The 25,897-nt window shown below is 41.7% G+C and overlaps 1 protein-coding gene across 2 annotated transcripts in view; it reads left to right on the forward strand.

The window, feature by feature from the left end:
* IRAK3 (interleukin 1 receptor associated kinase 3) overlaps positions 1-13,985 on the forward strand; it is a 56,031-nt gene extending 42,046 nt beyond the window's left edge. For both annotated transcript variants that reach the window (XM_074325455.2, XM_019732439.3), the window contains exons 9-12: positions 734-932; positions 1,199-1,261; positions 1,344-1,508; positions 3,459-13,985. In XM_074325455.2, the coding sequence (XP_074181556.1) occupies positions 734-932; positions 1,199-1,261; positions 1,344-1,508; positions 3,459-3,983 (952 nt within the window). In that variant the 3' untranslated portion in view covers positions 3,984-13,985. The remainder of the gene's footprint in view (positions 1-733; positions 933-1,198; positions 1,262-1,343; positions 1,509-3,458) is intronic.
* Positions 13,986-25,897: the final 11,912 nt, after the last annotated feature.

Raw genomic sequence — 25,897 nt, forward strand, 5'->3', positions numbered from 1 at the left:
AGGGAAAGGCAGACTTGGGACTCACCCCAGGTGTGGGCCATGTGGAATGCCCCTCCCTTTGGCTTACCATTTCTCATCCCTGCTGTGACAGCCCTCCAAAGGTAAAACCAGCTAATGCTTACTCTCAGCCTAGATGTTGAGTGATTATGAAGGTTTTTACGTGAGGAACAGCTAAAACGGACTCCAAGCACTTTGCCTCTGCAGATGTTTTTATATTTTAAATAAGACTCAAAGACGAAGAAGCCGTAGAGATGGGACCATGGAGTAGGGTTCTCCTTAAGGCAGAGGCTTAAGATTCCTCGGGTCATCTCAGGGTAGTGGCTGTAAACAGAGCATTCCACAGCATAGCTCTATGCACAAAGCAGACAATACTTAGCTGCTTAAAACCCAGTTAATGTTCTCATCACATGTAAGACGAGCACATGTGAGAGCACAAAGAAAGCTGCTTTGGTTCACTTTCGTTTCTCCCACTGACGAGCCCCCTACTCCATAGCTATACCTGCACATTCGAAATGCCCACGGTTCCCAGATCAGGGTTTTGTTTTCGGTTTTATACAACACTTGGATTTCTACTTTAAGAAAAACGAGAAATTTTCCTCTAGTTTATGGAAAATTATGTATGGCTTTGTCAGGGTTTGGAATGAACCGACCGCAAGGCGAACTTGTCACACTGTTGTTCACAGAAACGCCTTTATGATGTTTTTGTCTTGTTTGTCCTCCATCACAATTTTAGTGCAAACATACTTCTGGATGACCAGTTTCAACCCAAACTGACTGATTTTGCCGTGGCTCACTTCCGACCCCACCTAGAGCCTCAGAGCTCCACCATAAGTGTGACCAGCGGTAGCAGTAATCATTTGTGGTACATGCCAGAGGAGTATATCAGACAGGGCAAACTTTCTACCAAAACAGATGTCTACAGCTTTGGAATAGTAAGTACCAACCACCAGCTCAACAAAGGAGAAGAGTTTATCACCAAGAATGCTCTACATTCTATTTTATAAAGGCTTTAACTTTTAGATCTATTGATTTCCTGTTACTGATTGTCTTATACGTTAGTTTTGTGTAATCCATCAGTAATAAAATACAAAGTCATTAATTGGCATCAACTATAGTCATTGTTACGGTTAATAATAGCAACCGATTATGTTGTATATACTTTAATGTATGGAGCTGACTTCCTATATATTGTTTGTAGGTAATAATGGAAGTGCTGACCGGTTGTAAAGTGGTGTTAGATGAGCCAAAGCATACCCAGCTGGTAAGCATTGTGTTCTCTGCACCTATCTCTGCGTCCTTTTTCTGAGAGAGTTCTAAATGCGGTTGTCTTCTTCTCTTCATAGAGGGATCTCCTGCTGGAATTGTTGGAAAAAAGAGGCCTCGATTCATGTTTCTCCTTTCTAGACAAGAAAGTGCTTCCTTGTCCTCGGAATTTTTCTGCCAAGCTCTTCTCGCTGGCGGGCCAGTGTGCGGCAACACGGGCAAAATTGAGGCCGTCGATGGATGAAGTGCGTATACACATGGTTTTATTAAACATGGAACCCATAGAACCAGGGAAAATCTAAATTGGATACACTGTGTATCTAAGTGAAATCTTTATCAATGAGACAAATCCAGCCCCCCAAAGAGAATTCTAATCTAATAGATAGCTTTTCCAGGTGAAAAAGTTGCATCATTTGGTACCCTGGCAGAGGTCATTATTGGGTCAAACCAGGGCACCACAAAAAAAGTAATGAAAAGACATGTGAGTAAGTTGGAGAGAATATTTTATTCAACCTTCACTAAGACATCTGGCCATTAAAAAATGCAGTATGTATTTCCCTTATTGGGTTTTTTTCTTATGGGATTTTATTCATGGGTCCATCGATTTAATCATCCATTCATTTGTTTACAATAAACAAATATTTATGTAGAGCCTACTTTGCACGTGCCAGACTTTGTGCTGGGTGCTGAGATACAACAGTAATCAATATACAGTTACTGCTCAGAAGCCCACAGTCCAAAGGGAGAGTCAGATCAGTAAACAGAATTTCCGTACGGAAAGATAAGGGTAACTATAGAGGGGACCACAGAGTCAGGATACACTCTAGCCTGTGGAAGTGAGGAAGCTTCTTGGTGGAGGTGATGGCTGAGCTATGACCTGAAGAACAGGTTGGATTTAGGTAGCCTTAAGGATGGAAGATGTTCTAGGCAGAGAGAATATACACACCTGCAAAGGCTCATAGGGGATGGATTTCAAGTCGATAGGACTACAGGTAGTTCTGTATCGTGGAAGTGGGATGATGGTGAGGGAAAAGGTGGGGTGGTTTTAAGAGAAAGTTCCGGGTGAGACAGAGGCATGAATTCTATTCTAGGAGTTTGGATTTTATCCTGAGTCTATTGTAGAGCAGTGGAAGGGTTTTAAACATGAGTTGATATAATCAGAGTATAAAAAGCACTAGCCTGGGCATCAGGAGAGCTGTGTTCTAGGCCACCAGTAAAAGCTGTGTGACCTGGAAGCTTGGTCCCAGAAAGGAGCTAGGAGGCATACAGCAGAGGGGGCGTGGAACTGGGAGCCAGAGATCTGGGGTCAAGCACAGGTCTGCCCCTTACTGACTAGTGATATTGATTCTCTTTTCTGAGCCTCAGCTTTCTTATCCATAAAGTGAGAAGAACCATGCTTTTTGTGCAGATTAAAGGAGGTGATGTTTGTGAAAGCACTTTGTACATCGTAATGGTCACTGTATGCATTTGTTACAATTACACGTGTATGAGAAGGTACCATGTTTCCCTGAAAATAAGACCGGGACTTATATTAATTTTTGCTCCAAAACACGCATTAGGGCTTATGTTCAGGGAATGTCATCCTGAAAAATTATGCTGGTGCTCATTTTCTGGTTAGGTCTTATTTTCTGGAAACACGGTATATGTTATTTCATATCAGTTCAGCGGTTCTCAATTTGGGCTGTGCATCCAAATAAACTGGGAAGCTTTTAAAATGCAGATTCCTGGGCTCCCACCTCCATATTTTTTGACTGACAATGTTTAGGTGGTTAGGGCTAAGGGATCTGTATTTTAAGAATGATCCCCTCCGTAAATCTGGCATTTGAGAACTGCGGATTGGGTCCATGTCCCCCGACCCCTTCCGGTCCTCCACGTATTAAGATTGAAGTAAAAAATGATAAGAGATTCACCCAAGGTCACACGGTAGCCAGTGGCAAATCTAAGCCTAAAGTCAGGTCTCTTGGTATTTAATTCAGTGCAATTTCTTTTATTCTTTGCTTCAGGTGAATTAATTTACTCATTAAAATGAAGGGGCTTAGCTAATCTTGAATCCCTTTTCATACAAAATTCTATAGTAGAACTTATTTCATGGACATAAGAGAATATGCCTGAAGAGACAGACCAAAAAAAAAAAAAGGTAACAGGAAAGGTTATTCAAGCTTGACTCACTGTCCGTTTGCTTCTTGGTGAATTAGGTCCTAACGACTCTTGAGAGTACTCAAGCCAGCTTACATTTTGCTGAAGACCCTCCCACCTCACTGAAGTCCTTCAGGTGTCCTTCTCCTCTCTTCCTGGATAACGTACCAAGTATTCCAGTGGAAGATGATGAAAGGCAGAATCATCATTCACCGCCTCACGATAAACATTTGAGAAAAGACAGGCTAACTCAGAAAACTCCCTTTGAATGCAGCCAGTCTGAGGTTACATTTCTGGGCTTGGAGAACAAAACAGGAAGTCAGAGAAATGAGGATGCTTGCAGAATACCCGGTTCTTCTTGTGAAGAATGTCGGTCTCCAGAGCATGCAGCTCCATTCTGGGACTCGAGGGCCTGTGGCATGAATGTGGACCCTTCTGCAGAAACTCCAGGCCATTCCTGCAGGAGCAGGCGAGCGGAGGCGAGCTGCTCCTCCAAATTTTTCTGGAATGAATATGAACAGTACACAAAGGAAAAAATTTCACCAGAAGATAAAGAAGACGGCAGGTATTACCCAGGCACCTGAGTACAGGGGCCATCTTGGGAAGACTTTGTCTTTGTAAGTAATGCCAAGAGGACGGTCAGTGGTGAGTTCGGGTAATGCAGAGCAACAATCTGGACAATCCTATTCTTTTTTTCCCACTCGCAACACCGAGTGGCTTTAAAATTTGTTTTATTGGGTCATTGCCTCGTGATCAAACGTAAACTAAAGTGTAGCCATTCAAAATTACTTGAGATCATGGGCTCTGACCACAGACAAACAAAACAATCAAAACCTACCAAGAAGAGCCTGGATTCTAATGGCTTCTTCATTAACATTGTTATGAGTCTTCAGAATCTCTAGTCAGCTAAGTACGTTCAGTTCAGTTGGATTCTGTTGTTTGGTTTAGGTTGCTTGAGAAGGTTGTAGGAAGCGTCTAATTTGTAAATAGTAACAGATGCCCTTTTAAAAAGAATGTCCTTTTCATATATTTCATATATTTCATATATTTTGATTGACCTTTGGTATTTTTCTGTTCATCCCTGTGAAGCCTGCCTGGCTGAAAATGAGCCAGGTTTACCCCTGGCTATGCCTGTTCTATGTAGAGAGGAGATTCTTGCCCAAGATCTGTATTCTGTATTTAAACTCTTAGGATACTTTATCACACATATATGGTTGTTGACCGTTGTGCATTTTCTTTTTTTACAAACTTAGAGACCTATTATATCCTGACTAGAGTGTATAAAATTTTAATCAAGTAATTTTTGTTGTGAGAAAGTGGCTGGTCATAAGAGCCTAGGTCAGCTTTTTGTTTGATTCTCTACATTCCAGCGCTGGGCCTTTGCTCCTGGATCTCCCCCCTTTTGAAATCTTGCCCAATCCTTCAAAGCCCAGAAGATCTGCCGTCCTCCTGGAAGCTTCCCTAATCTCTCCAGCCTGATGTACTCACTTCATTAGTATTTCCATAGAATTGTTTTTGTATTTTATACTAGTCACTTTCTGAATTATATCAAAGTCGCTCATGCTGTCTTCTCTAACTAAACTACTGTATTAGTTTCCTACTGTCACTGTAACAAATTATCACAAATTTAGGGTGTTAAAACAATATAAATTAATTAATTTACAGTTGTGGAAGTCAGAAGTCCTTGGCATTCCTCTGGAGGCTTTAAGGGAGACAATTCATTCCTTTACCTATTCAAGCTTCTAAAGGCCACCTGCATTCGTTGCCTGATGGCCTCTTCCTTCACCCTCAAAGCCAGCAATGTAGCATCTTCGAGTCTAGGTCTCTCTCTTTCTCTCTGACCTCTCTTTCATCACCTCTTTCTCATACTTTGGCCCTCTTGCCTCTTTCTCATAAGGATACTTTGAATTGCATTGGGCCTACAAGATAATCCAGGAAAAATCTCTACATCTCAAGAGCCTTCATTTGATCACATTTGCAATGTCCTTTTTCTCCTGTAAAATGATATATTCACAGGTTTCTGGGATTGGGACATGGACATCTTTGGGGGACCATTACTCTGTCACATTCCCTGAGTGTGTGGGGGCCATCTCTTCAGGGCCTAGCATGTTAGCCTCTACAGGTCAGGTGTTTCCTTATAAATTAAGTTGAATTAAATTATCTCTATGAACCCCCACAATCAAAAATTCAACTACAGTAAACATTGTTGAGTAAATTAGTGAAGTGGGGATAATGACTGTCTTTACGATGATGCATAGAAACACTCCAAAAAACCATTTCCAGAGGATTTACAGGGTAGACCTCTAGCTTTCTGTGCATCAGAAGAATAGACACATGCCTTTTTTTTTTTTTTTTTTTGGTGAGTCAGTATGGTTGGGTCACTCATAGTTGCATTAGAATTCAGATTTAAGAACCACTAATCAAAGAAGAAAGTCATCAGGAATCAGGGTCAGGTTAGCAGACCAAGGTTAGAAACATGGAGCTACAATTCTGGGAAAAAGGATCTCATGGCAGGAAGTGAGGTGCAAAACACAATAAGCCTTAGTCTGATTGACAGGCCCAGAAAAGGCCCCAGGTAAGCAGTAGGGAGGGGCCGCGCTCACAGGCTGATCTGCAGGGGGCTTGGCTGTCCAGTGCTATCTACCAGATCTGATCCTGACATGTGTGTTCGCAATGTTCCCAAACTGTCCTTGTGCTAAGACAGGTTGGGGGAAAGGGTTGGACTTGAGCTCATATCATTTTAATTCTTGTGACCTATCCTAGTTGGCAACTCTTATTATACATGTTAATGAAAACAAGCAGCAAAAATCTTTGGCATGTGGCTTTATATATAACAAACCATTCCGAGGCTGATTTAGCTTATTTAAGAGATGTAGTCTGAATGTGTTTGGCCTGAATTGGGCAAATTAGCCTGGAATCGAGTGAAGCTGCCACTAATAATTCAAATGAGGTAATCAAGATAATCAAGAATTGACTCTATGTTCAACTGCTTTTCACTTTGAATCTGGACCCCCAGTACCTTCAATGCCAGGTCCTTAAGGAATCTCTGATTAATCCCAGGCCTGCTCCATTACCGAGCACATGTGTAATCCGTTGGTTTGATGTTGATTTGAACTTGCTTCTTGGACTTAAAGCAGTGTTTTTCAGACTTTAATGTGCACCAGAATAAAGTGGAAGGCTTGTTAAAAACACACGTTGCTCGGCCCACCCACTTTCTGATGCAGTAGGTCTAGGGTCAGGAGTCTGGTTTTGAGCCAGTTCCCAGCTGGTGCTGATGCGGGTTCTATGCAGGCCCCTCAGAACCTCAAGTGTTCTCAGATTGTTCTAGATTAGTGGGTTCTATCTTTCCATCTAGGGTGTATGGTTTTTGAAAGAAGTATCATTTCTTTTCATTCTTTTATTATATATTTACCATGTTACCTGGCAGCATTTTGCTTAGCGTACAGTAGAACCTCTAGAAATCTTGTTACTCAGTGATCGCTTTGACTGGATCACCTTGCTAGGGGGTGACGATTTTGGACATCCAAAGGGCCAAGTCAGATTAGCTGACAATTACCTGACTAAGGATAGGGTGAGCAGATATCACTGTGGCTGGATATGACTAATTGTCTGCTGAGTGACCCAGTCCTCCTGACTAGATGTGCCTTCTAGTGGGTGTGCTAATAAATGTTAATTTATAGGAATTAAATCTTCCATTCCACTATGGGCAATAAGAGATAGATACCTCGTGGCTTCATGAGGTGTAAACTAAGACACGTGAAGAAGTCAATAATGAACCTTCACGTGTTCCCTCTGGTCAGCAAACATGAATTACTAAAGAATTTCACTCGTCTTCATCCTTGTAAGGCACCGTGGGCCATCCTCCAGGCAGGTCCTATTTACTTGTTAGGGTGTTTGTCCCATTTTATAAACGTGGAGAAAATACTTTGTTGTTTTTGAAAGTAGGTGTGAGATTTCTGACATAATCAATTTTAATTAACTTCTTGAGAATTGCTATAATGACCCGTGACTCACGGCGTAGTAGTGTGGTTTTCATGCAGAGGCATCAGCCTGTGTAAAACAACTTTTACGGCCCAAGGTACAGTGAGCATAGGAAGTGAGGGTTATTCTGAGTAGCATTTGTTAAGCTTCTTTCAGAAGCAAAGAACTGTATCAGCTACGAGGATACCAAGTAAGGAAGAAAAGGCATCTACCCCATTTAAGAGTTTGGTGATATCTGTTATTTGAACCACAAACTGATGGAACTGAACATAAAGGCTGAAAGGGTGAGGAGGAGGCAGAAATTACTGTGTACTTTCAAGAAGGTAAGAGAAGCTTGCTGGAAAGAGAGAAGGGAGCAAGAGAAATAGAAAAGTGTACCCAAGAAGCACTCCAGGATGGCTATCCAGGGAATTGGGGGCCCACAGCTCTACCAGAGCTCTGTACAACCCATCTTTGTTAGAAGATTGGGGTGAAGGCGAAGGAAACTGGGTCCAGAGCTTTGCATGCTCTTCCCCCCGCCCCCCATTTAAGCCTCACAGCCACTCTGAAGGTATGAATCCCATTTTATACAATAGGAAACTGACTCAGGGAGGTTAAGGAGATCTGAGGTCTTCCCAGATCTGGAAGAGCCAGGATTTGAATCCAATACTGTCTGACTTCAAAGCCCCTCTTTCTTATACTCAATATTGCGCAAAGAAGCCACTGTAGATTCCAGCTCCTATGAAAATGGATGGACGTGAAGTCGTTTATTGATTCCAGGTATTTTCAGTAGGCACACAAGTCATGTTTTCTGCCTTTGTCATTATCCTGCTCCTCTGTTGCAGTTACCCACCTCTGCTGTCATTTGATGTGAGTTCAGTGAATTCATCCAGCCATCCAGCCATCCATCCATCCATTCATTGAATAAATATTTATCAATAGCCTCCTTTGTGTCGGGCACTGTTCTAGGAGCTGGGAATATGGTAAAGATCAAACCTCATAAAAACCTGTGCCCTCATGGAGGTTGCATTTGAGTGCATAAATGAATGACCGGAAATGCCATGGGAGAGTTTTAATCTCAGTTCTAACACTAACTGGCCACTCTCATTGAGATCAGCTGCACGGAGCCATCTCAGAATGTTGTCCGACGTAGACCCTGGCTTCTCTGCCATCTCCATTCGTAGGGTTTCAGAGAGGTTTTCTCCTAGTCCTGTTGTATAGTTGATGTCTCCATGGTAGTCCATCACTTTGCTATTAGTGTTCACTAAGCAGTCTATGGCATGCTTTGTGGCAACTGTGACAGATCCTATTCTTCCACTGACCTATGATTCTTCAGGGCATTTATCTGGCTACTGAAAGCATCTTCAGCAGGCATCTTCTAAGAAATCTGAAGCCTCTACACATGCCTCACCTCACTATCACTGCATACTGGAATTGCCTATTGACTTCTCTCTTCTATTCCACAAAATTGAAACTTACCTGGGGGCAGGGGTTATATCCTGCCCATTTTTGTGTTCCTAATAGCTAGCACACTACCTAGTATATAATATGGCACAGTAAATATTTGTAAAATGAATAAATCAGTCCTTTAAAATATCAAAATCATTGATATCTAGTGTATCAAGACCATTATCTGATTGCACCCAAAGTTGGTCTTTCTAATGTCCATACTATCATCAGTCCATTGCTTAAATGATTCCATCTCACCATTCTTGGGTAAAAATTATTAATTTCAAATATCAACATCTGAGATATCTTTGAAAAGAGGAATTAGACATTGTGTACATTGCTTATAAATTTGCTTCATAGTAGAAAATGTTCCCAAACCATGTCTAAGCAATGATAACCAACATTTTGACAGGGACTAAGCTGGTGTTTGTTGTATTTTGTTTCCATCTTTCTGTCTCAAATCATTTAAAGCTAGTTGATGGCCCGTTGGACTTGACATGCACATGTGTTCTTGGGAGCCATTTTGATTCCCAGTGTCTACATTGCCTACGAATCCATCACGTAAGAGCCTTCTGATTGATGTCATTGGCCTCACAGCAAACTTTGTGGTCGTCTCTAGAAGTAGCACTATTTCTATAAATATTTCCAAAGTTGTTTATTTGCTCCTTAATTTTAAAGTTTTCTCATGGACCAACATTGAGTAGAACAGAGGATACGGAGGTAGAAAGAGCTTCCTTGCAGGAGATTCAGACTCAGTTAACATTGACGTGTCTCATAGTGAGCTAGGCGCATTCACACCTTTGAGCTTTAAACACCTATTGAGCTGGATTCGATGACTATAAGATCAAGGGAAGTGACCTTAAAGAAGTTGACTCTTATCCTGAATCACACTGATGTTGGAATGGAGGTTCGAACTGAAAACTCTTTATTCAAATCCAGGCAATATCTGCTCTGAAAAGGGACAACTTAAAAATTAAAAGTATCTTCTATTTGAAAATGAAAGCAGCTAAATAAATATGTGAGTTTATTATTTTATTAGTACCAATTTATATTCTCTCAGATTGGCAGGTATTGAACTGACGGACAAGAATATGGGCAAATGGGCGTTCTTGTCCACTGTTGGCAGGAGTGAAAATTGGCACAACCTTTCTGAGGTGATATGTATCAAATTTGGCAATAGGTATCAAAAATGTAAATGATGCTCTTCTACCCAGCAATTTGTTTAGGAATTTATCCTAGTGAATAAAAATTACACAAGTGTAAACAAGATGGCCAAGATGTATTTTATGATGTTATGATATGAGAACATTGGAAACAGCCTAGATGTCCTTCAAGATGGGTTGAATAAATTATAGCTCATACATACAATTGAGTTGTATGCAACAGTCATGAAAGATTAGTTAGATCTATGTTTACTATTATGGAAATTTGTCCCTGAAATATTATTGAATGAAAAATCAGACTCCAGAATAGCATGTTTCATATGGGCCCATGCATAACACTGGATATTTTAAAATAATATATGTTTCATAGAGAGGTCTTTGCCAAAAGGTTAATGATGATTTTTTCCTGGGCTGTGGTATTTGGGCGATCTTTACTTTCTTTAGATTTTTGTGTATTTGAAATTCTTATAATGAGCATGTATCATTTTTATTATCTGAAAATAATAAAACTATTTTTATTTTGGAAAAAAACATATCCTCTATATTTCTATATTTGCCTGGCTCTTTGCTGAGTTGTGCCTTTGGTTTCCACTGGCATCTAGTAATAACATTTCTATTCCATTGCCCTCTGTTGTTTCAGTCTTCCAAACTGAGTGACTGAAGCGCCCATATAGATTGTCTGGCATCCCCTGAGTAACACGTTTTGAGAGGGCTTATCGTGAAGCAATCCAAGAGACAAAACCAGACAAACTGAAATATAAGAATAGAGAATAGATTACAGTGACCAACTGAGAAGACTTTGTAATTAAATATTAGTCTTTTAAAATTACCCTTAATGTCTATACTTACAAATCAGTACTTCAAAGAGTAACCTGCGGTTAAATTTAAAAACCTTTGGGGAGATAACATTTACACCATGAAGTACTCATTCCCCAGACTTGTGCCCCATTCTCGCTTTTTAGCCTACATGAGATTTTTAACTTGCTGAATTTAGTAGACTTTGGGCTATAGTTATCAGTTGAAAATTAAATTTGCAACAGTGCAGAGGAAGTGTGACTGGATACAGTGCTTTTCTCTGGCAGGCAGAAATGGAGCCTATGTAACAATGCTAATGGAATCCACAATGATGCATTAATTACAAAGAGAAATAGCAAAGTGTACTCCAGGGTGAGATACCAACTCCAATGAATTCTATCTGGAGGGACTGTTTTGTGGACATAACTAAGTTACACAGGATGTAAATACAATAAAAACACTTCCTAGGCCAATCTGGCTAAAAGATAAATTAGTGCTGGCTTCTTAAGAGCATGACACAGCCACAGATTGTTGTTCTTTTGATACCAAATGAATGTAGTGGTGCTATTTTTGTGTTTTCTGGAAGGCAAATGCCAGGTAATACCAATGGTACCACTGCCAAGATTTCAGCAAAAGAAAAGTTAAGGAACCTAATACACAAACAGTGTAAACTGGAGTTATTCTGACTCCATTTTACATTGGAGTGAGGTATAAATAACTTCTGGTGGTCTTCTTAATCTCCTTAATCCCATTATTCACTATGGATAATTTCATGTCATTCTGAGAGTGCACAGGCTAATTGTACAGCACTTGCTAAGCCATTAAACATTGGGCCTTGTGATATTTCTTTTTCTTTTATGTTTATAACACAGGATTTTCTTAAAAAGAGCTGCAATGACTTCAGTCAAGGGCAAATATTAACCTCTGACCTTTTTTTGTGTTTATCTTATATACCCCAGAGAAAAATGAAAGATCCCAGTACGCTTACAAAGCCAAAGATGCCTGTTTATATCAGCTCACTGCCGCCAACTCTAAGGCTATTGCCTGAGACAGGAGCAGAGCGATCTCTGACATTTTCATTAGGGGGAAATGATTCGTGTCATTACTAGTATCCTGCCTTGACCATTAAAATGTATTTCTCTAGTAAAACATTATTACCGTATTTTAGAATACATAGTCTGACACGTCCTCATCTTTCTCCCTATCTCACATCCTGGCATCATCTTTCCTTCTTTCAACAGTTATTTGAGTGAACCTAGTAGCATCATTGCATCCCGGTTAAAAGATCTCATCAATTACAGTGAAACTACACTTCCGTTTCACTTCAGCCGCTATTTCCACGGCTGCACTCTGGACCCTGTCATCACCTGAGACTGCTAACATCAGAATTCATAACATGTTGTCCCTGACTTTATAACGACATTCTATTATCTGATCCCTCCATTTATTTCCTGGCCTATCAATGGCCGTCTTCTTCCTCCCCCATCATCTTACTCCAGGTTTTTCTTCGTGGAAGCGAGGCCATGGGTTCATCTGCATCAAGGACAATGAGTGATTTTCCTTATGGAGAAGTAGAACCCTTACTAGGTATTTCAAACAGATGGAATTTAATATTGGGAATTGGTTATCAAAAGGTTGGAGAGACTAGAAGAACAAAAAAAAAGGAACATGTGAAGTTATCCAGAGATTAAGAGCTATAGGAAGCCATTCTTACTTTTGTGGATGAAGGAGTAAAAAGGGAAAAGTATAACTGAGAGCCCATGACTACTGCCCTACTGAGGCTGCTGAGAAGCTGCTGCAGATCCTTCTGGAACGGTGCTGCACTTTCCTGCAGGAAAGCAGGAATGTGGGCTGTACCACCTGTGCAGCTGCTATGGTCACTGCTGGGGGCCACTAAGTAGAGAAAGATAAAGCTTCTCCCTTACTTCCATAATGAGCAGTTAGCTGTCAAGGGCATCTAGGAAATCCAGTTCTCTCTGAGCTACAGAGAAACGTACAGAAGGACAAGAATGGAGTTACAAGTCAACAGACAAATCTTCAAGTCAATCTATTAGTGCTTTGTCTCCTCGTAGGCAAATTAAATACGAAGCAGTACGATATGGCATAGGGGAATTAGTTGATCATGTGTATTTCTCAATGAAGGAAGTTTGAGATTGTCTCTTGCACTAGAGAAATGGTCTCTCCAAGAAAACTACGACGTTTGAGGTTGCTTAGCCAAGACGGCCACTCTCTGGGCAGGGCCTGGGGAATCACCTTCAAGTGGGCAGCTAACACTCCATTTCCTGGGCAGCTGTGGTCAACCAACATCTCTCTGCACAAACAGGACTTAAAGAAATTTCACTAAATGGCTGGTGACTGAGTTATATTTGTATTTGAGTTCCTATTCTTTCCATTTCTATATTTATGGGTCCCCTCCTGGCTTGTTCCTGTTTACATTTATTGTATGTGGATTCAACTAATTTAATTCGAAGGACACCCGTGTTTCTACCTCAATGCCAACCCTGTTTAATGACAACAAGATCTAAAAGGGCTGAGTAGTTCATCAAGGTCTTATAGCTTGTCAGTGGAAGCAGCAGAACTTCAACCCTGGTCTTGTTGCCCTAATCTGGTTATACTTGTCCGTTACACATAGAAATACCTAATATTTATTCAAGCAGACTGGTTCTTAGCCTTTTCTACCTGATTAAAAATATTTTTCCCCCCAAAAGTTTATAAACTTTGACACATTGTTGACACTTCTATGAATCTATCCTATGGAAATAGTCATGGACGTGCAAACAAATATAGCTAGAAAGGTGTTCTTTGCTACAGTATTTATAATAGTAAATAGCTGAAAAGAATCTAAATGTTCAACAACAGGAAATCTGTGAATTATAATTCAATGTACTCATTAACGCAATGTTATACAAGAATGTTCATCTACATTAAGTGGTAAAAGATTACTAAGTATTATGTAAAATGGGACTCTACTTTTTGCAAAAAGTATATGGATATATAATTGTAGAAAAAGGACTAGATGAAAATAAACAAAAATATCAAAAAGAAACTGGGTGTTAGGATTACCATGGTGTCTCCCTTCATTTTTGCTTATATTTTATAACTTTTGTACAATAATCATGTATTACTTTAATTTATAAATGATTGCAATCATTATTGCAAATTAATGTTTGCACTATTTGATGGGATTTCAACAGAAAATAAAAACTATATGTAACAACACATCAGTATTTTCATTATGTAGCTCTCTGCGTAAAAAAGCTGCCTTTATCTTTGTTCTTCACGTGTTATTAATTTCCTGTAGTGATATTCCACTCTAATAGCTCTTTAAACGTATTAATCGCCTGTATTTCTTTCATATAAATACAGACAAGGCTTTTTGTTGTTCTCTGGGAGAAGCTATTATAAGACAGTGAGGATAATGGCTGCCAAGCAAATAGTCAAGGGACTAAGCTTCATTTGTTAGAGCACTACAGTGATGCGGTAACATTTATGATTTTGCTTATAGTGTGGGAGAGTCAGCTGTCTACTAAAGCTGCAGAATGTACCTCTTCATACTCCGTCCTTTGCCAAGGTGTTGATGGGAATGGAGACCACACGAGAACGAGGGTAGATCAGCATGAAATATCCCCCTACTGGTCACGATGTTTGTATGTGAGGTGCAGCAGCAGTTGAATCAAGGAATGTTAATATTTAATTAGAATTCAATTAAACTTTAATTTAATTTCTAAATTCAAGGAATTTAAAGCCAGCAGAGTTAAAGGTAATGGGATGTAAAGTCCTCGGCTACGTGCGCGTCGTCTGTCTCATGTCCTCGTCCTCAACACTTCTCTTCCCTCCAGGGTTGATTCGCTCACTGCTGACCTCCCTGCCAGACATTTCTTCCCTGTCCAATGAAATATTCATTTGCTTGCAAAGAAACGTCACTTCATTCTTAACCTGCTTAAAGATATTTTCACCCTTCCTGTTGTCTTAACAATTCTATCCAGTAAAGGGTGCTTATTCTTCCACGAATCGGACACTTGTAGGCCTGGAGGAGGAGGTCTGATATTTCCAGCTCCATCTGCATTGCTGCTCCTACACCGCTGATCTCCCAGGCCTCCTAGGTCCCGTCATTGTGCTCTGCCCCTGGTGGGAGACTGGGTGCAGGTGCAGGTAGGATTGAGCTTGGGTGAACATCACCTGTGACAGCTTCAACTAGGGCACGGCAGCGCCATCTCTGCTCCAGGCTGGCAGGGCCACGGCATGTGATTGGTGGGCACTTGGCAGGGGTTAGTCTATCACCCACTCTGATCCAAGTACCAAGTATGTCCCGGTGGTTACCACTCCTCGGTAGCGACCCTTCTGCTCTGGTTTGGGGTGGTGGGCTTTGGGAAGGGAAGATTGATTTCTTTGTGTCCGGCAGGGGTGCACCATATCAGGAGAGTTAGAAATCAGAAGCCAGTGAGCCATGCATAGACAGAGCCCCCACTGGGCGCCAAAGAGGGTCTGCACTCACTCTGCAAGTATGCCCATGTCAAAGGGACCACACCATGAGATAGCAAATAAAAATACTATGACAGGTCAAGAGAGAGAGACTGCAGAAAAAAGAAAAGTCTTTTTATTTTATTTTATTTTTTTCATTTTAGTACCTTTAGCAGCATTATATTTGAACAAAGACACCTACATTTTCGTTTTGCACTGGGCCCCACAAATTATTATTATATAGCCAGCTGCGTCCAGCCCCATACAAAAATGTTACCACTTTTAGAGTTTATACAATCTGGCTATTTCACCCTCTGTCCCCAGTACTTTTGCACGCATACAATTGATCTCTTTACTAATATATTCACCCCCACTCCCAGCCCTCATGGGGTGGTAATTCATCACTTGTGTTGGACCCATGTACATCTAGCTCTCTTTCACAGACCTTCAGATTCAGTCGAGAACAATGCACGCCTGTGGCTCACCCTCCTTTACATTAGCCAACAGCTCCACCTCTCAACCCCAACACCGCGATTTACTGCACACGCTGTGGGACAAATCAACCAGTTATGTGACACTGGACAAGTTCGCTGCTCTCTTGGAGCCACAGTTTCTTCACCTGCTGTCAGGTTTGGTAAAATGGTATATAGGACGCGCTTAGCATAACGTTTGTCACACGGGCGTTCCCACTGAATGTTTCCCCTTGGATCACAACTGCCTATCCCTCCAGCTCTCCCCTTCTTACTCCCATCAAAACTGGCTCCCAACACCAGGAGCTCTGGACTCCTGATTTCTCTCTTTTCTAGCAGGACACCCCCCCCACCCCACCACTACCACATCCCCAGGCTTCACTTCCCCCTTTTGAAAATCTTGGCAGCACCCTCGGTTTCTTTTCTGCCATCTCTGATCTGCAAAAAATTGTCTAGTTCTTCTCTAGTTCCCTGCCATCTGCGTGCTCTGTTCCTGTACCTGAGCTCTGTGAAGTCACTGCTGTGTTGACTCGTGTCTACGCAGCTGTGGTCCCCACTTTAGCCATCCCCTCACTGCCGCTTAGCAGTCTTTCTACTGGTCTCAGGTCACCTGTCACCTCCCTACCCAACAGCAGTTGTTAGAAGGTTTCTCTTCAAGCCTCCTTTCCTTTTCTATCCTTTAACTCTGAGCCCCTACCCCTGTTTCTACTCTAGTGGGAAGACGCAGCACTAGGCTTGACTCTTCATTCCATCTTCTGCTTATGGACAGACCCACCTGTCGCGTGTTTTCCCCTCCTTCCCTCACTCCCCCCATCTGTCTTCTTGGCTTTCACCTTGCATGCGCTGAATCCCTTTTCCTTGACTCAGTCATCCTTTCTACTTTGCCTTTACTCATTTTGCTTGTCTGCTTCTCCTCAACATAGAAACCTGATTACATCTTTCTCAATATTTATGGAGGAGATCCCTTTAATCATATCTTACTTAACTTCAGTATTTTTCTCAGCCTTGCTCTTTGCTAAAGGGCAATGTAACCTTCGGCTAAAGGGTCACATTGGCTCACTCTCTTCTTTCACTTCCTGTTTGTCCCTCAGCTCCTTTAATTAAAGAGTTTGCTCTCCATTCCACTAGAACTTCTTTCTCTGAGACCTTGAAGAACCTCCTAACTGGAAAGGATCGCTCTCTCACTCTCTCTTTCTCTTTTTTACCTCTGTCTCCCTCTCTCCTTTTCTCCCTCTCCCTCCCTCCCTCCCTCCCTCCTTCAAGGATGTGGCTCTCAAGTTGTATTTCTACCGCTCTGACCCCTCCCTCTCTCTCCTTCTCTGCCTTCTTCACCTCCTCCCCTGCTATTCCTTCAGAGGTTGCCATTCTCTGGGCTTCCACCTCTGCCCCTCTTCTCTTTTTACTGTCACAGCCTCCCTTGCTGAATTCATTTGCTCTTGTGGCTTTAACCACCCTCCCTTTTCTGATGACTGCTACAGTGCAGCGCTCCAAGCCCACTGGACCAGGGGAACATGGCCGGTTGAGCTGAATGGACTTAGGCCAACCTATGCATGTCTCAGTTTCCTCATTTGTACACTGAGACTAATATAGATCATATGGGCTTGTTGTGAGGATTAAACTAAGGCAGCAAAGGCACAGTTCCTTGCACATATAAATGACTCAATAAATGGGAGCGATCCTGCTGCTGCCAATGACGATGCTGTTGACAGGTAGCTGCTATGTAACTGCTGGGTATTTGAAAAATCTCACCTACACGTGTTCCATGCCATCAGCTGGTAGTATTAACTCTGGAAACTTTTCTTTTTCTTTTTCTTTTTTACCCACTGGCACGTCTTTCTTCCCATAATCATAACATTTTGAACTGTTGCATGTTCTTTTCTTTGTCTCATGTCTAACCTGCTTCCCAGGCAGTCCCGTCTTTACTTCGTGACTTGAATAAGCTTCTGTTCTCTCTGATCTGGCCTTCTGAGGTCTGCAAACTTAAAGGATCCTGCTTTAAAGCCCTCTCCCACCCCTATGTAAGTCCTCGTTAATATTCACATTCTCAGTGTGTTTTTGTGCCGTATTTGTTATAATTCTGCTACTACCTAAGGAAAACTGTCTGGGGGACACTACCCCATAGGATAAAGGCCTGGTCCTTGCCTACTCTTCTACTTTATCTACTCTCCTGTAAGCGCACAGGCCTCACCAAATGAAGCCACTGACACTTCCCAGCAGGTGACATGCTGCTCCAGCTTCTCCATCTGAAACATCTGTCTCCACTCTACCCTCCTCTGTGCAGACACCCCTCACCATTTCTCCCCTGGACCTTCGCCAAGTCAGCTACTTCTGCTCTGTTGATCAACCTTTTCTATAAATGTTTGCCTCTCAAATATATTGAACTTCACTTTTCAGTCATGTCTTTCTCCCCAGAGCCTAGCCCAATGCCTGGCACATAGCAGACGTTTAGGGTCTACACAGCGATTGAACAGGTCAATCAAAAACAATGGAGGGGTCAAGTATATGGTGATGGGAAGATGTTGCATCCAGCACAACACGGGCAGTCAGGGTGCGAGAAGGGGCGGCTTTGGGTTAAGTTTTTAAGAAAGAAAGAAACAGAGACTTAATGCGGTTTAAATCTCAGAGGGCCGGGGGGCCTCTAGTCTTGAAAGACTGGAGCCCAGAATGAAGCCAACTGGTGGTTTTTATTGGTAAGTACACAAGGGAATGTTATTGTTTTTTAACATGGTCTGTGAGACTCGTTTATCACGTTATAGAAATAACCCAAACAAATTATGTTGATCTTCAAACAGCCGAAGCAGAAAGTCCTTGAGGAGAGGTATGTGACTCTCTTGAGGGACAAATATCACATGTTGAAATTGTTTTACAGAGCTGAGCAGAGACAGCTTAATCTTATCGCTCTAAAGACTCTTCTCACAATTAAGTGAGAAGGGAAAGCCAGAGTAGCAGCGGCTTTTCTCAGGCAGGGGGAAGGTGAGACAAGGCCCCTTCCCAAATCTTTCTAAGGCAGCTCATGGGTGACTCCACGGATTCTGCCTGGCTTGAGATGTCACCCCTGTGGGGAATCTCACTCGTTATTGGCTGCAAACCCTCTTTTGGGGACCAGACAGAGAGAGACATGAGGTGCAAAACACCGAGACAAGCAAAGTCCCAAAGAGGCGCAGTCTCACAGACTTTTCTCTCCTCAAGGGAAGACACGGGGGTGGGGGGGTCAGGGGGGGCAGGAATTGGCTAGGCTGTTGTGTGACAACAGGAAGAGAACTGACTCTGGGTGGTCAACACACACTGTGATATACATATGCTGTTATCATGGAAATATACACTTTAAACCTATATCATTTTACTAACCAATGTCACCCCAATAAATTTACTGGGGAAAAAAAAAAAAAACATGGGAAAAATGCTTCATCAGAATTCCACTAGGTGTCACTTTCTCTACATTTCAAGAAGAAACAGTGCAGGCACTTAGTAAATCATTTCTTTATGAAAAATTCAGTTGTATGTTTAATTTTTAAAGTCATTTGTTGTTTGTTTAATGGAAACTGAAAATTCTGCCATGCTGTACAAGCCTTGAAGCGCTGTATGATTGCCAGCTCTTTCTGGTTCTTACAGATAATGTTAATATTCACATTCCTGTAAAAAAACAAAATTGAACATGGCATTTAATTTTGCACATTAAGAATTCAGATCACTGAATTTATATGAAAGTTTCTGCCATACTTTTAGGTTAATATCCTTAAATAAGGTTACTATTTAATTAGTTCATTTCAAATATGCTCATATATTATCCCAAAGACCTTTATTTCTTTACCACACTTTTTCTCATTTAACTTCAGTTGCAAAATTAATGGTGTATTCCCACTAATCATCTTGACCTGCCTAATACCGAAGAGATTTTAATAAAGGGAGCAAAAGGGGGAGACGTTGATTTTACTGGCAATTAATAGCCACTTAAATGCGATACAAATACACTTATCATAGACATAGTGCTTTGATATTCTTGATGGGCCTCCAAAGCAGCCATAGTATCAAGATTCTGTTTTTAAGGGAAAATATTGTTCTTAGTAACACTGAAAACGTAATAGAACAGCTAATGATTAAATACTGAGGTTGTACTCGCTGTCAACCTAGGAAACATAGAGACATCAACCAACGATTAAATGTCATTGGGCAAGTGCGTCAACAGAACACGCAGCAAGCACTGTGGGAGCACAAGGGAGGGATTAGTGACAGGGCCAGCACTTGATCGGATGGGCTGCAAGGAGCATTTCCAGTCAGCTTTGGGAAAGTCCATAAAATGTCTCCATCCCCTAACAGAAAGTCCATAAAATGTCTCCATCCCCTAACAGAAAGTCCATAAAATGTCTCCATTCCCCCATAATGACTGCATGTAGATGTGGGGTATGCCTCCATAGTGTCAGGGAAACTGTGTTTATATTCAGCAAACTTAGCGTGTGTGTGAGCAAAAAGCATAGGGTTTTTTGTGTTTATTTTTTCTCTTCGATAAACCACTTTAATGATGTGCACATCACCTACTTCAGGGCCTAAGAGAAACGTGATGCTTGTTCTACACTCACCTGTTCTTGTCAGGGTAACCCCAAGACCCTCCTCGAAGCGGGAGGATCCATCATGCAGTGAAAGCAGGTGTCTAACAGGCGGGTCCTAAGATGAAGGGTGAGCAAAGGTCTTGCAGTGATGCCCTTTAAACCCCTTTTGTCAGCTGTGCACAATTGCTCAGGGGTTTTGATATTAGGGATAGTTACACCACTCTGCAAAATCCTCAACAGCCATTGAACTGGATGGAGGAAGACCTTGCTTCTTCAACTTGGCTTTTGCCCATCCCTGAGCCAATTCTGGAAAGAAAATTTGGAGAAATCTGGCCTACATGAGAGCCTCTCACCAGCTGTACTCTGAACCCCTGAAGCCATGTATTTTCTCACACAAGGAGAAGCAATTTCTATATCCTCTGCCTGGAACACTCTACCTGCCCGAAATGGAGTGACCGCCTCTTCTTCCTCTGGACATTCACAGAAGGTTGATTCCAGGTTTTGGTTCAATCTTTTTTCCTTGCAGAAAACCTTCTCTGACCTCTCGGATGAGGTCAAACCTCTGAAGTTCTGTTTCAGCTCTAAATATTCCTCTTTTGCCATATTTGTCTCTATTGCAATTTTGCATTGTTTTTCTGCTGTTACGTATATGTTTTAAAATCTAAGTGTTAACGGGAGCAAAAATTCATTGGAATCAGACAAGGATAAAATGGGAGTGGTTAGGAGTGTTTCCCTTACAGGAGCTTAGGGAGACACTTTGATAGAGAAAACGTAGAAGCAAAGTAAGGACATTATTGATTGGCTATCACTTCAAGTCCAATTGGCTGTTTGTGATTGGCTGTCCTCAGGTTTCAATTTTGTAACTTTGAGGCACTTACAGGTTTTAGATTTTTGTTTGCTTATGTAGGCTGCTACAGTATATTAGCATCACTTCAATCTAATGGCCTCCTTGTTTAACTACTTTAACACTGGTAATTATTTAATTACTGGCTCCCAGAATTCAGCTGAAGCCTCCAGGAGAACTCCAGGTATGTCTTTGCTCACCATCATCTCGCAGAATCTCTGGCACAAAATAAGCATTCAATAAAGATTTGTTGAATAAATAAATGCAGATATGCATTTTCCAAAGAATGAATGAATGATGTTTTTAAAAAACTGCAACACTGATGGATTATTCTGGAAAAGGGGACAATAAATGTATGCTAGCCTTTTTCCTCAGAGAGAATTGTGGCGGGGGAGGTAAGCAGGAGTCCTCTGACTTTAAGCCTTGCTTGGAGAAAAACTCTATCTTCAAACTTTCTGGCAGTTCTTTAAAGGCAGAGCTCCTGACTCTAGAGTTGAAGGTCCTTTGTTTAGGAAACATTTGGAAATGTAACTAGTTCCATGGACTAGTGGACGAGGGCCAGGTGTGATATACATGCCATGAAATCCCTCCATCATCCCAGCAGTGGACATGTCCACCCATTTCTCTGTGCTCGTTTAGTATGCATTTCCCTTTCTGTCGGAATGCACGTTAGAACCGTAGACTGTGAGAGCTGCACATGATTGCACCGAGTCACAATAACCTCACTTTATATGAGCCTCAAGGTTGTCCAGCCTTCTGCGGTCCTCTACACAAGTAAAATAGCTGTGTAACTGCAGGAAATACGGTCACCACCAGTCACGTGTGGGTATTCATACCGTAGGAGGATGTTGACATGGCTTATTGTCACCTATAACCACCAATGCTCCTGACTTCTCTTTAATCGCCTTGGTCTATCATCTCTTTGTCTTCCCTTGATGCTCCAGCTCTCTCTTTGTCACTTCACTCTCTTTTGGCCACACAGCCCCAGCCTTTCATTTCTAAGACCCTATGAGCCCAGCACTGAGGTCTGTAACTTGCTTTATAAAAGGCTGGAAGGAAACAGAGTGGGATTACTAAACAAAATAAACTTTAGACTCAGATATCAGACTTTTCCTTCCTCCCACTTGTGCTACTGGCCAGCTTCTTAGCCTGGCTGGCTGCTGAGTTGCTTAAAGTGCTCTCACTTGCAATAAATTTCTTCACCTTGCTCCCCAATTCTCCACTCGTTGAGACCCCAACCTTCTGTCTCCAGCCCCTTCCACAAATCAGTTGTCATCTAAAAAAGTCCTCCAAGGACAATGTCATTTTTCCATTTTATCTACAACAGTTTCACTTACTCTTGTTAACTTTTCCAGCTCTTGTTAGACTCTGACTATTGGTTTTGCATAGCCCAGAGTTTCCCAAAAGCTGTTATCTCTTCAAGATGAACTCTGCCGCATTTTTCAAATAATTTTCCTCACTTGCTGTTTATATTTTATTTTCATGAGAAAACAGAAGTCTCAAAGACTAAGTAATGTCAAAGTTGCATAGCTTGTCAGTGATAGATTTTAGGTCAGAACATTTTTTTCTGAGAATTCTGACTTCCAATCCAGTATACTTTCCATACAAATCTCTCTCTTTTTCTAGTCTGAGAGCTCCTTGAAGGTATGGAACAGCTATCTAGCTCAAAACAGTGCCTGGTACTGTAAGATTATGCTACATGAATGTTTGCTGATGAATGGACATACTTCATTCCCATTCCCATTACATTCTTTTAGATTCAAGCTCTCAGGATTTTCCCTCTGGCTCCAGTTGCCAACGGTGACCAGTAGAGGGCAGCAGAGGAGCAAAAGCTCTGGCCCTGGAGCGGATGGTTGAAGTGCGGCAACCAAGTCAAAGGCAGAAGTATCAAAAACTGAAACATTATTTTATACGAAGCGCAGGGTTGTCTGATTTAGCTAATAAAAATACAGGGCACTCTATTCATTGTTTATCTGAAATTCAAATTAACTAGGTGTCCTGTATTTTACCTGTTAACTCTAACAAGTGCCATTGCACATGAAACATGTTCAAGAAGTGGCCTTGGTCTTTATCAGGAACCTCTTGGAAGGAATTAGACAGGGAAGGTACATGGTGGGTAAATCAGACGGTAACAGTTGAAAGAGAATGGGTGACATCTCAAAATGTGGGTAATTCCTATCCCCATCAACAGCCTTTGGCACAGAGGACAGGGAATGTCCCATGGAAAAGATATTTGAACAAAGACTCAAAGATGGTGAGGGAGGTAGCCACCAGAGCGTTGGGCAGAACTATTCCAGACAGAGAGAACAGATAGTGCAAGGCCCTAAGGCAGAAGCATGTCTGACATGTTCAAGGAACAAAAAAGGGGCCAGTGTCGCTGAAGCAGAATGAGCAAAGGGGAAAGTAGGAGGTAAGAAGGTTAGTGAAAACGATGGGAGGACAGAGCATATAGGAACTTGTGGGCTTTTGCTTTCACCATGAGTGTGATGTGGAGCTGTTGCAGGGTTTTCAGCAAAGGAGCAACATACTGAGATCTGTTTTAGAAGGATCACTATGGCTGCTATGTTGAAAAAAGGCTATTGGCAGCAAAACTGGAAGCAGGAGACCAGTTAGAAGACTATTGCAATAAGATAGCACAGAGAGGAAAGCAGAGATGAGACTAGGGTGAGAGCAGTGGGAATGGTGAGAAGTGATGAATTCTGAGTATATGTATTTTAAAGGTAGAGTCAATGGGACTTGCTGATGCATTGGATATGGGATCTATGAGACAGAGAGGAGTCAGATATGAATCCAAAGAGTTTGGCAAGAGGGGAGAATTGCTGGAGTGATATTCTTCAGTAGATGAGAGGGGATTGGATCTAGACCACATCTAAATGAGGACTACAGCTAAGTTCATATTTCATAAAATCAATAAAAAGGAACATAGTGCAAAGTAAGGCAGTAAAATATTCATACTACAAGGCCAGGCAATTAAGTTCATGACCTCATCCTAGGAAAAGTGCTACATACGTCACTGCTAAATATCACTACAGTAATGTTTGAAGTCCTCCCCTTGGGAAGCTGTGCACCGATGCCAGTGCCTAGTCCACCCTTCAAAGCAATTTTGGAATTCTTTTTCTGGAATGGCCATAAGAGCTGTCGGTGTGTTACCCTTGATGTCCTGAATGTCATCAAAATGTCTTCCTTTCAATATTTCTTTTATCTTCGGGTACAGAAAGAAGTCATTGGGGGCCAGATCAGGTGAGTAGGGAGGGTGTTCCAATACAGTTATTTGTTTACTGGCTAAAAACTCCCTCACAGACAGCACCGTGTGAGCTGGTACATTGTTGTGATGCAAGAGCCATGAATTGTTGGCAAAAAGTTCAGGTCATCTAACTTTTCCATGTAGCCTTTTCAGCACTTCCAAATAGTAAACTTGGTTAACTGTCCAGTTGGTACAAATTCATAACGAATAATCCCTCTGATATAAAAAAAGGTTAGCAATATCATTGCAACTAGTTCACAAACTTAATTGTCAGAACTTGTACGTTTGCACTATGAGGGCAATGGATACAAAAGGAGAGAAAGTGGAGGTTGAGAGGCCAGCCAGGAGGAAGTTGTAATAAGTTAGGTGAGAAGGGTATAGAATAAGGTGTTGGTGTGACTCTTAGACTTGGGCAATCAGGGCTCCTACCAAGGGCCCCAGGGGGTCTAACTCATTGATGTGATTTCCTCAAATCTTTTATGACCCTCTTTGGTACCTGGGACCAGCTGAGATTTGATTGGCATCCATCTGTATGGGGCACTGCAATCTCAGACTGGGGCGCCAAGTGGGCTCAGTTCCAATTTCTCTATCATGGGGTGCTTTACCACCTGCTGTCTAATGAGTGGAGTTGACCAGATGTCCCAAGATGCTTCATGATTCATGCTTTTTCAGTCAGTCATCCTGGGCTGTGGCTAGGTCCTGGTTTGGGGAGAGTGACCTAGCAAACCAATCATGTCCCCTGGGCAACACAGTATTATTATTTTTTTATTTAAAAAATTGTGTGAGATTGGGCTGCCAAATTGATACTGGCATGCTGATTTAGGGTGACTTAAATTGTTTATATAGATAAGGACCCTGCAAAAAAATATTTGCTTGGGGCCTAAGGAGGGCCCTAAATGTGACATAGTAATGAAGGGGCAATCAAAGAGAGATTTTAAAGGAAAGGGAAGAATAGACACAACTTTGGGATTAAGTAGATGTGCTGATATCTGAGAGCCATCTTTTTAGGTGAATTCCCCCACTACAGAAATTCCTCAAACCCTGTGTTTACCCTGATCAGTTGGCAGTGATGTGATTTAGCAAAGAGATAGCAGGCGGAGTTTTTTGAAGAGCAGTGTGGGAGCTGGAAGGAAGTCATTTTTCTCAAAATATGGAGTCATGGTCAAATATTATGGGGAAGGTGTCAGCCAACAATAATCTCCCCCAAACAGAGCCAGCCTGGAAAGAGGTAAAGAGCATTCATTTCTCCCACAAGTACTATTAATCTTAGACACCTGAGAATAGAGTTCTTACATCCAGTAGCTACGTGAAAAATACATAACCCCCATATAATTTGAGTTATTTATCACTTATTGATGACCTCATGTTGTGGGTATCTTTATAATCATTTTAAATCTACTCTAAGATCTCAAAGAAGTGTGTGTGTGTGTGTGTGTGTGTGTGTGTGTGTGTTACGCATCTCAAACAAACAAGAAAGAGGCAACAAATCAAGGAGTTTCATTTGGTGCAATATGAGTCCCACACAACCCAGTATATCCTGGGTGCATGCATAGAAATGGAGAACA

The sequence above is a fragment of the Rhinolophus sinicus genome, chromosome 1 (genome assembly GCF_057876585.1).
Source record: "Rhinolophus sinicus isolate RSI-liver-muscle chromosome 1, RSI-T2T, whole genome shotgun sequence".
Classification (NCBI taxonomy): Eukaryota; Metazoa; Chordata; class Mammalia; order Chiroptera; family Rhinolophidae; genus Rhinolophus; species Rhinolophus sinicus.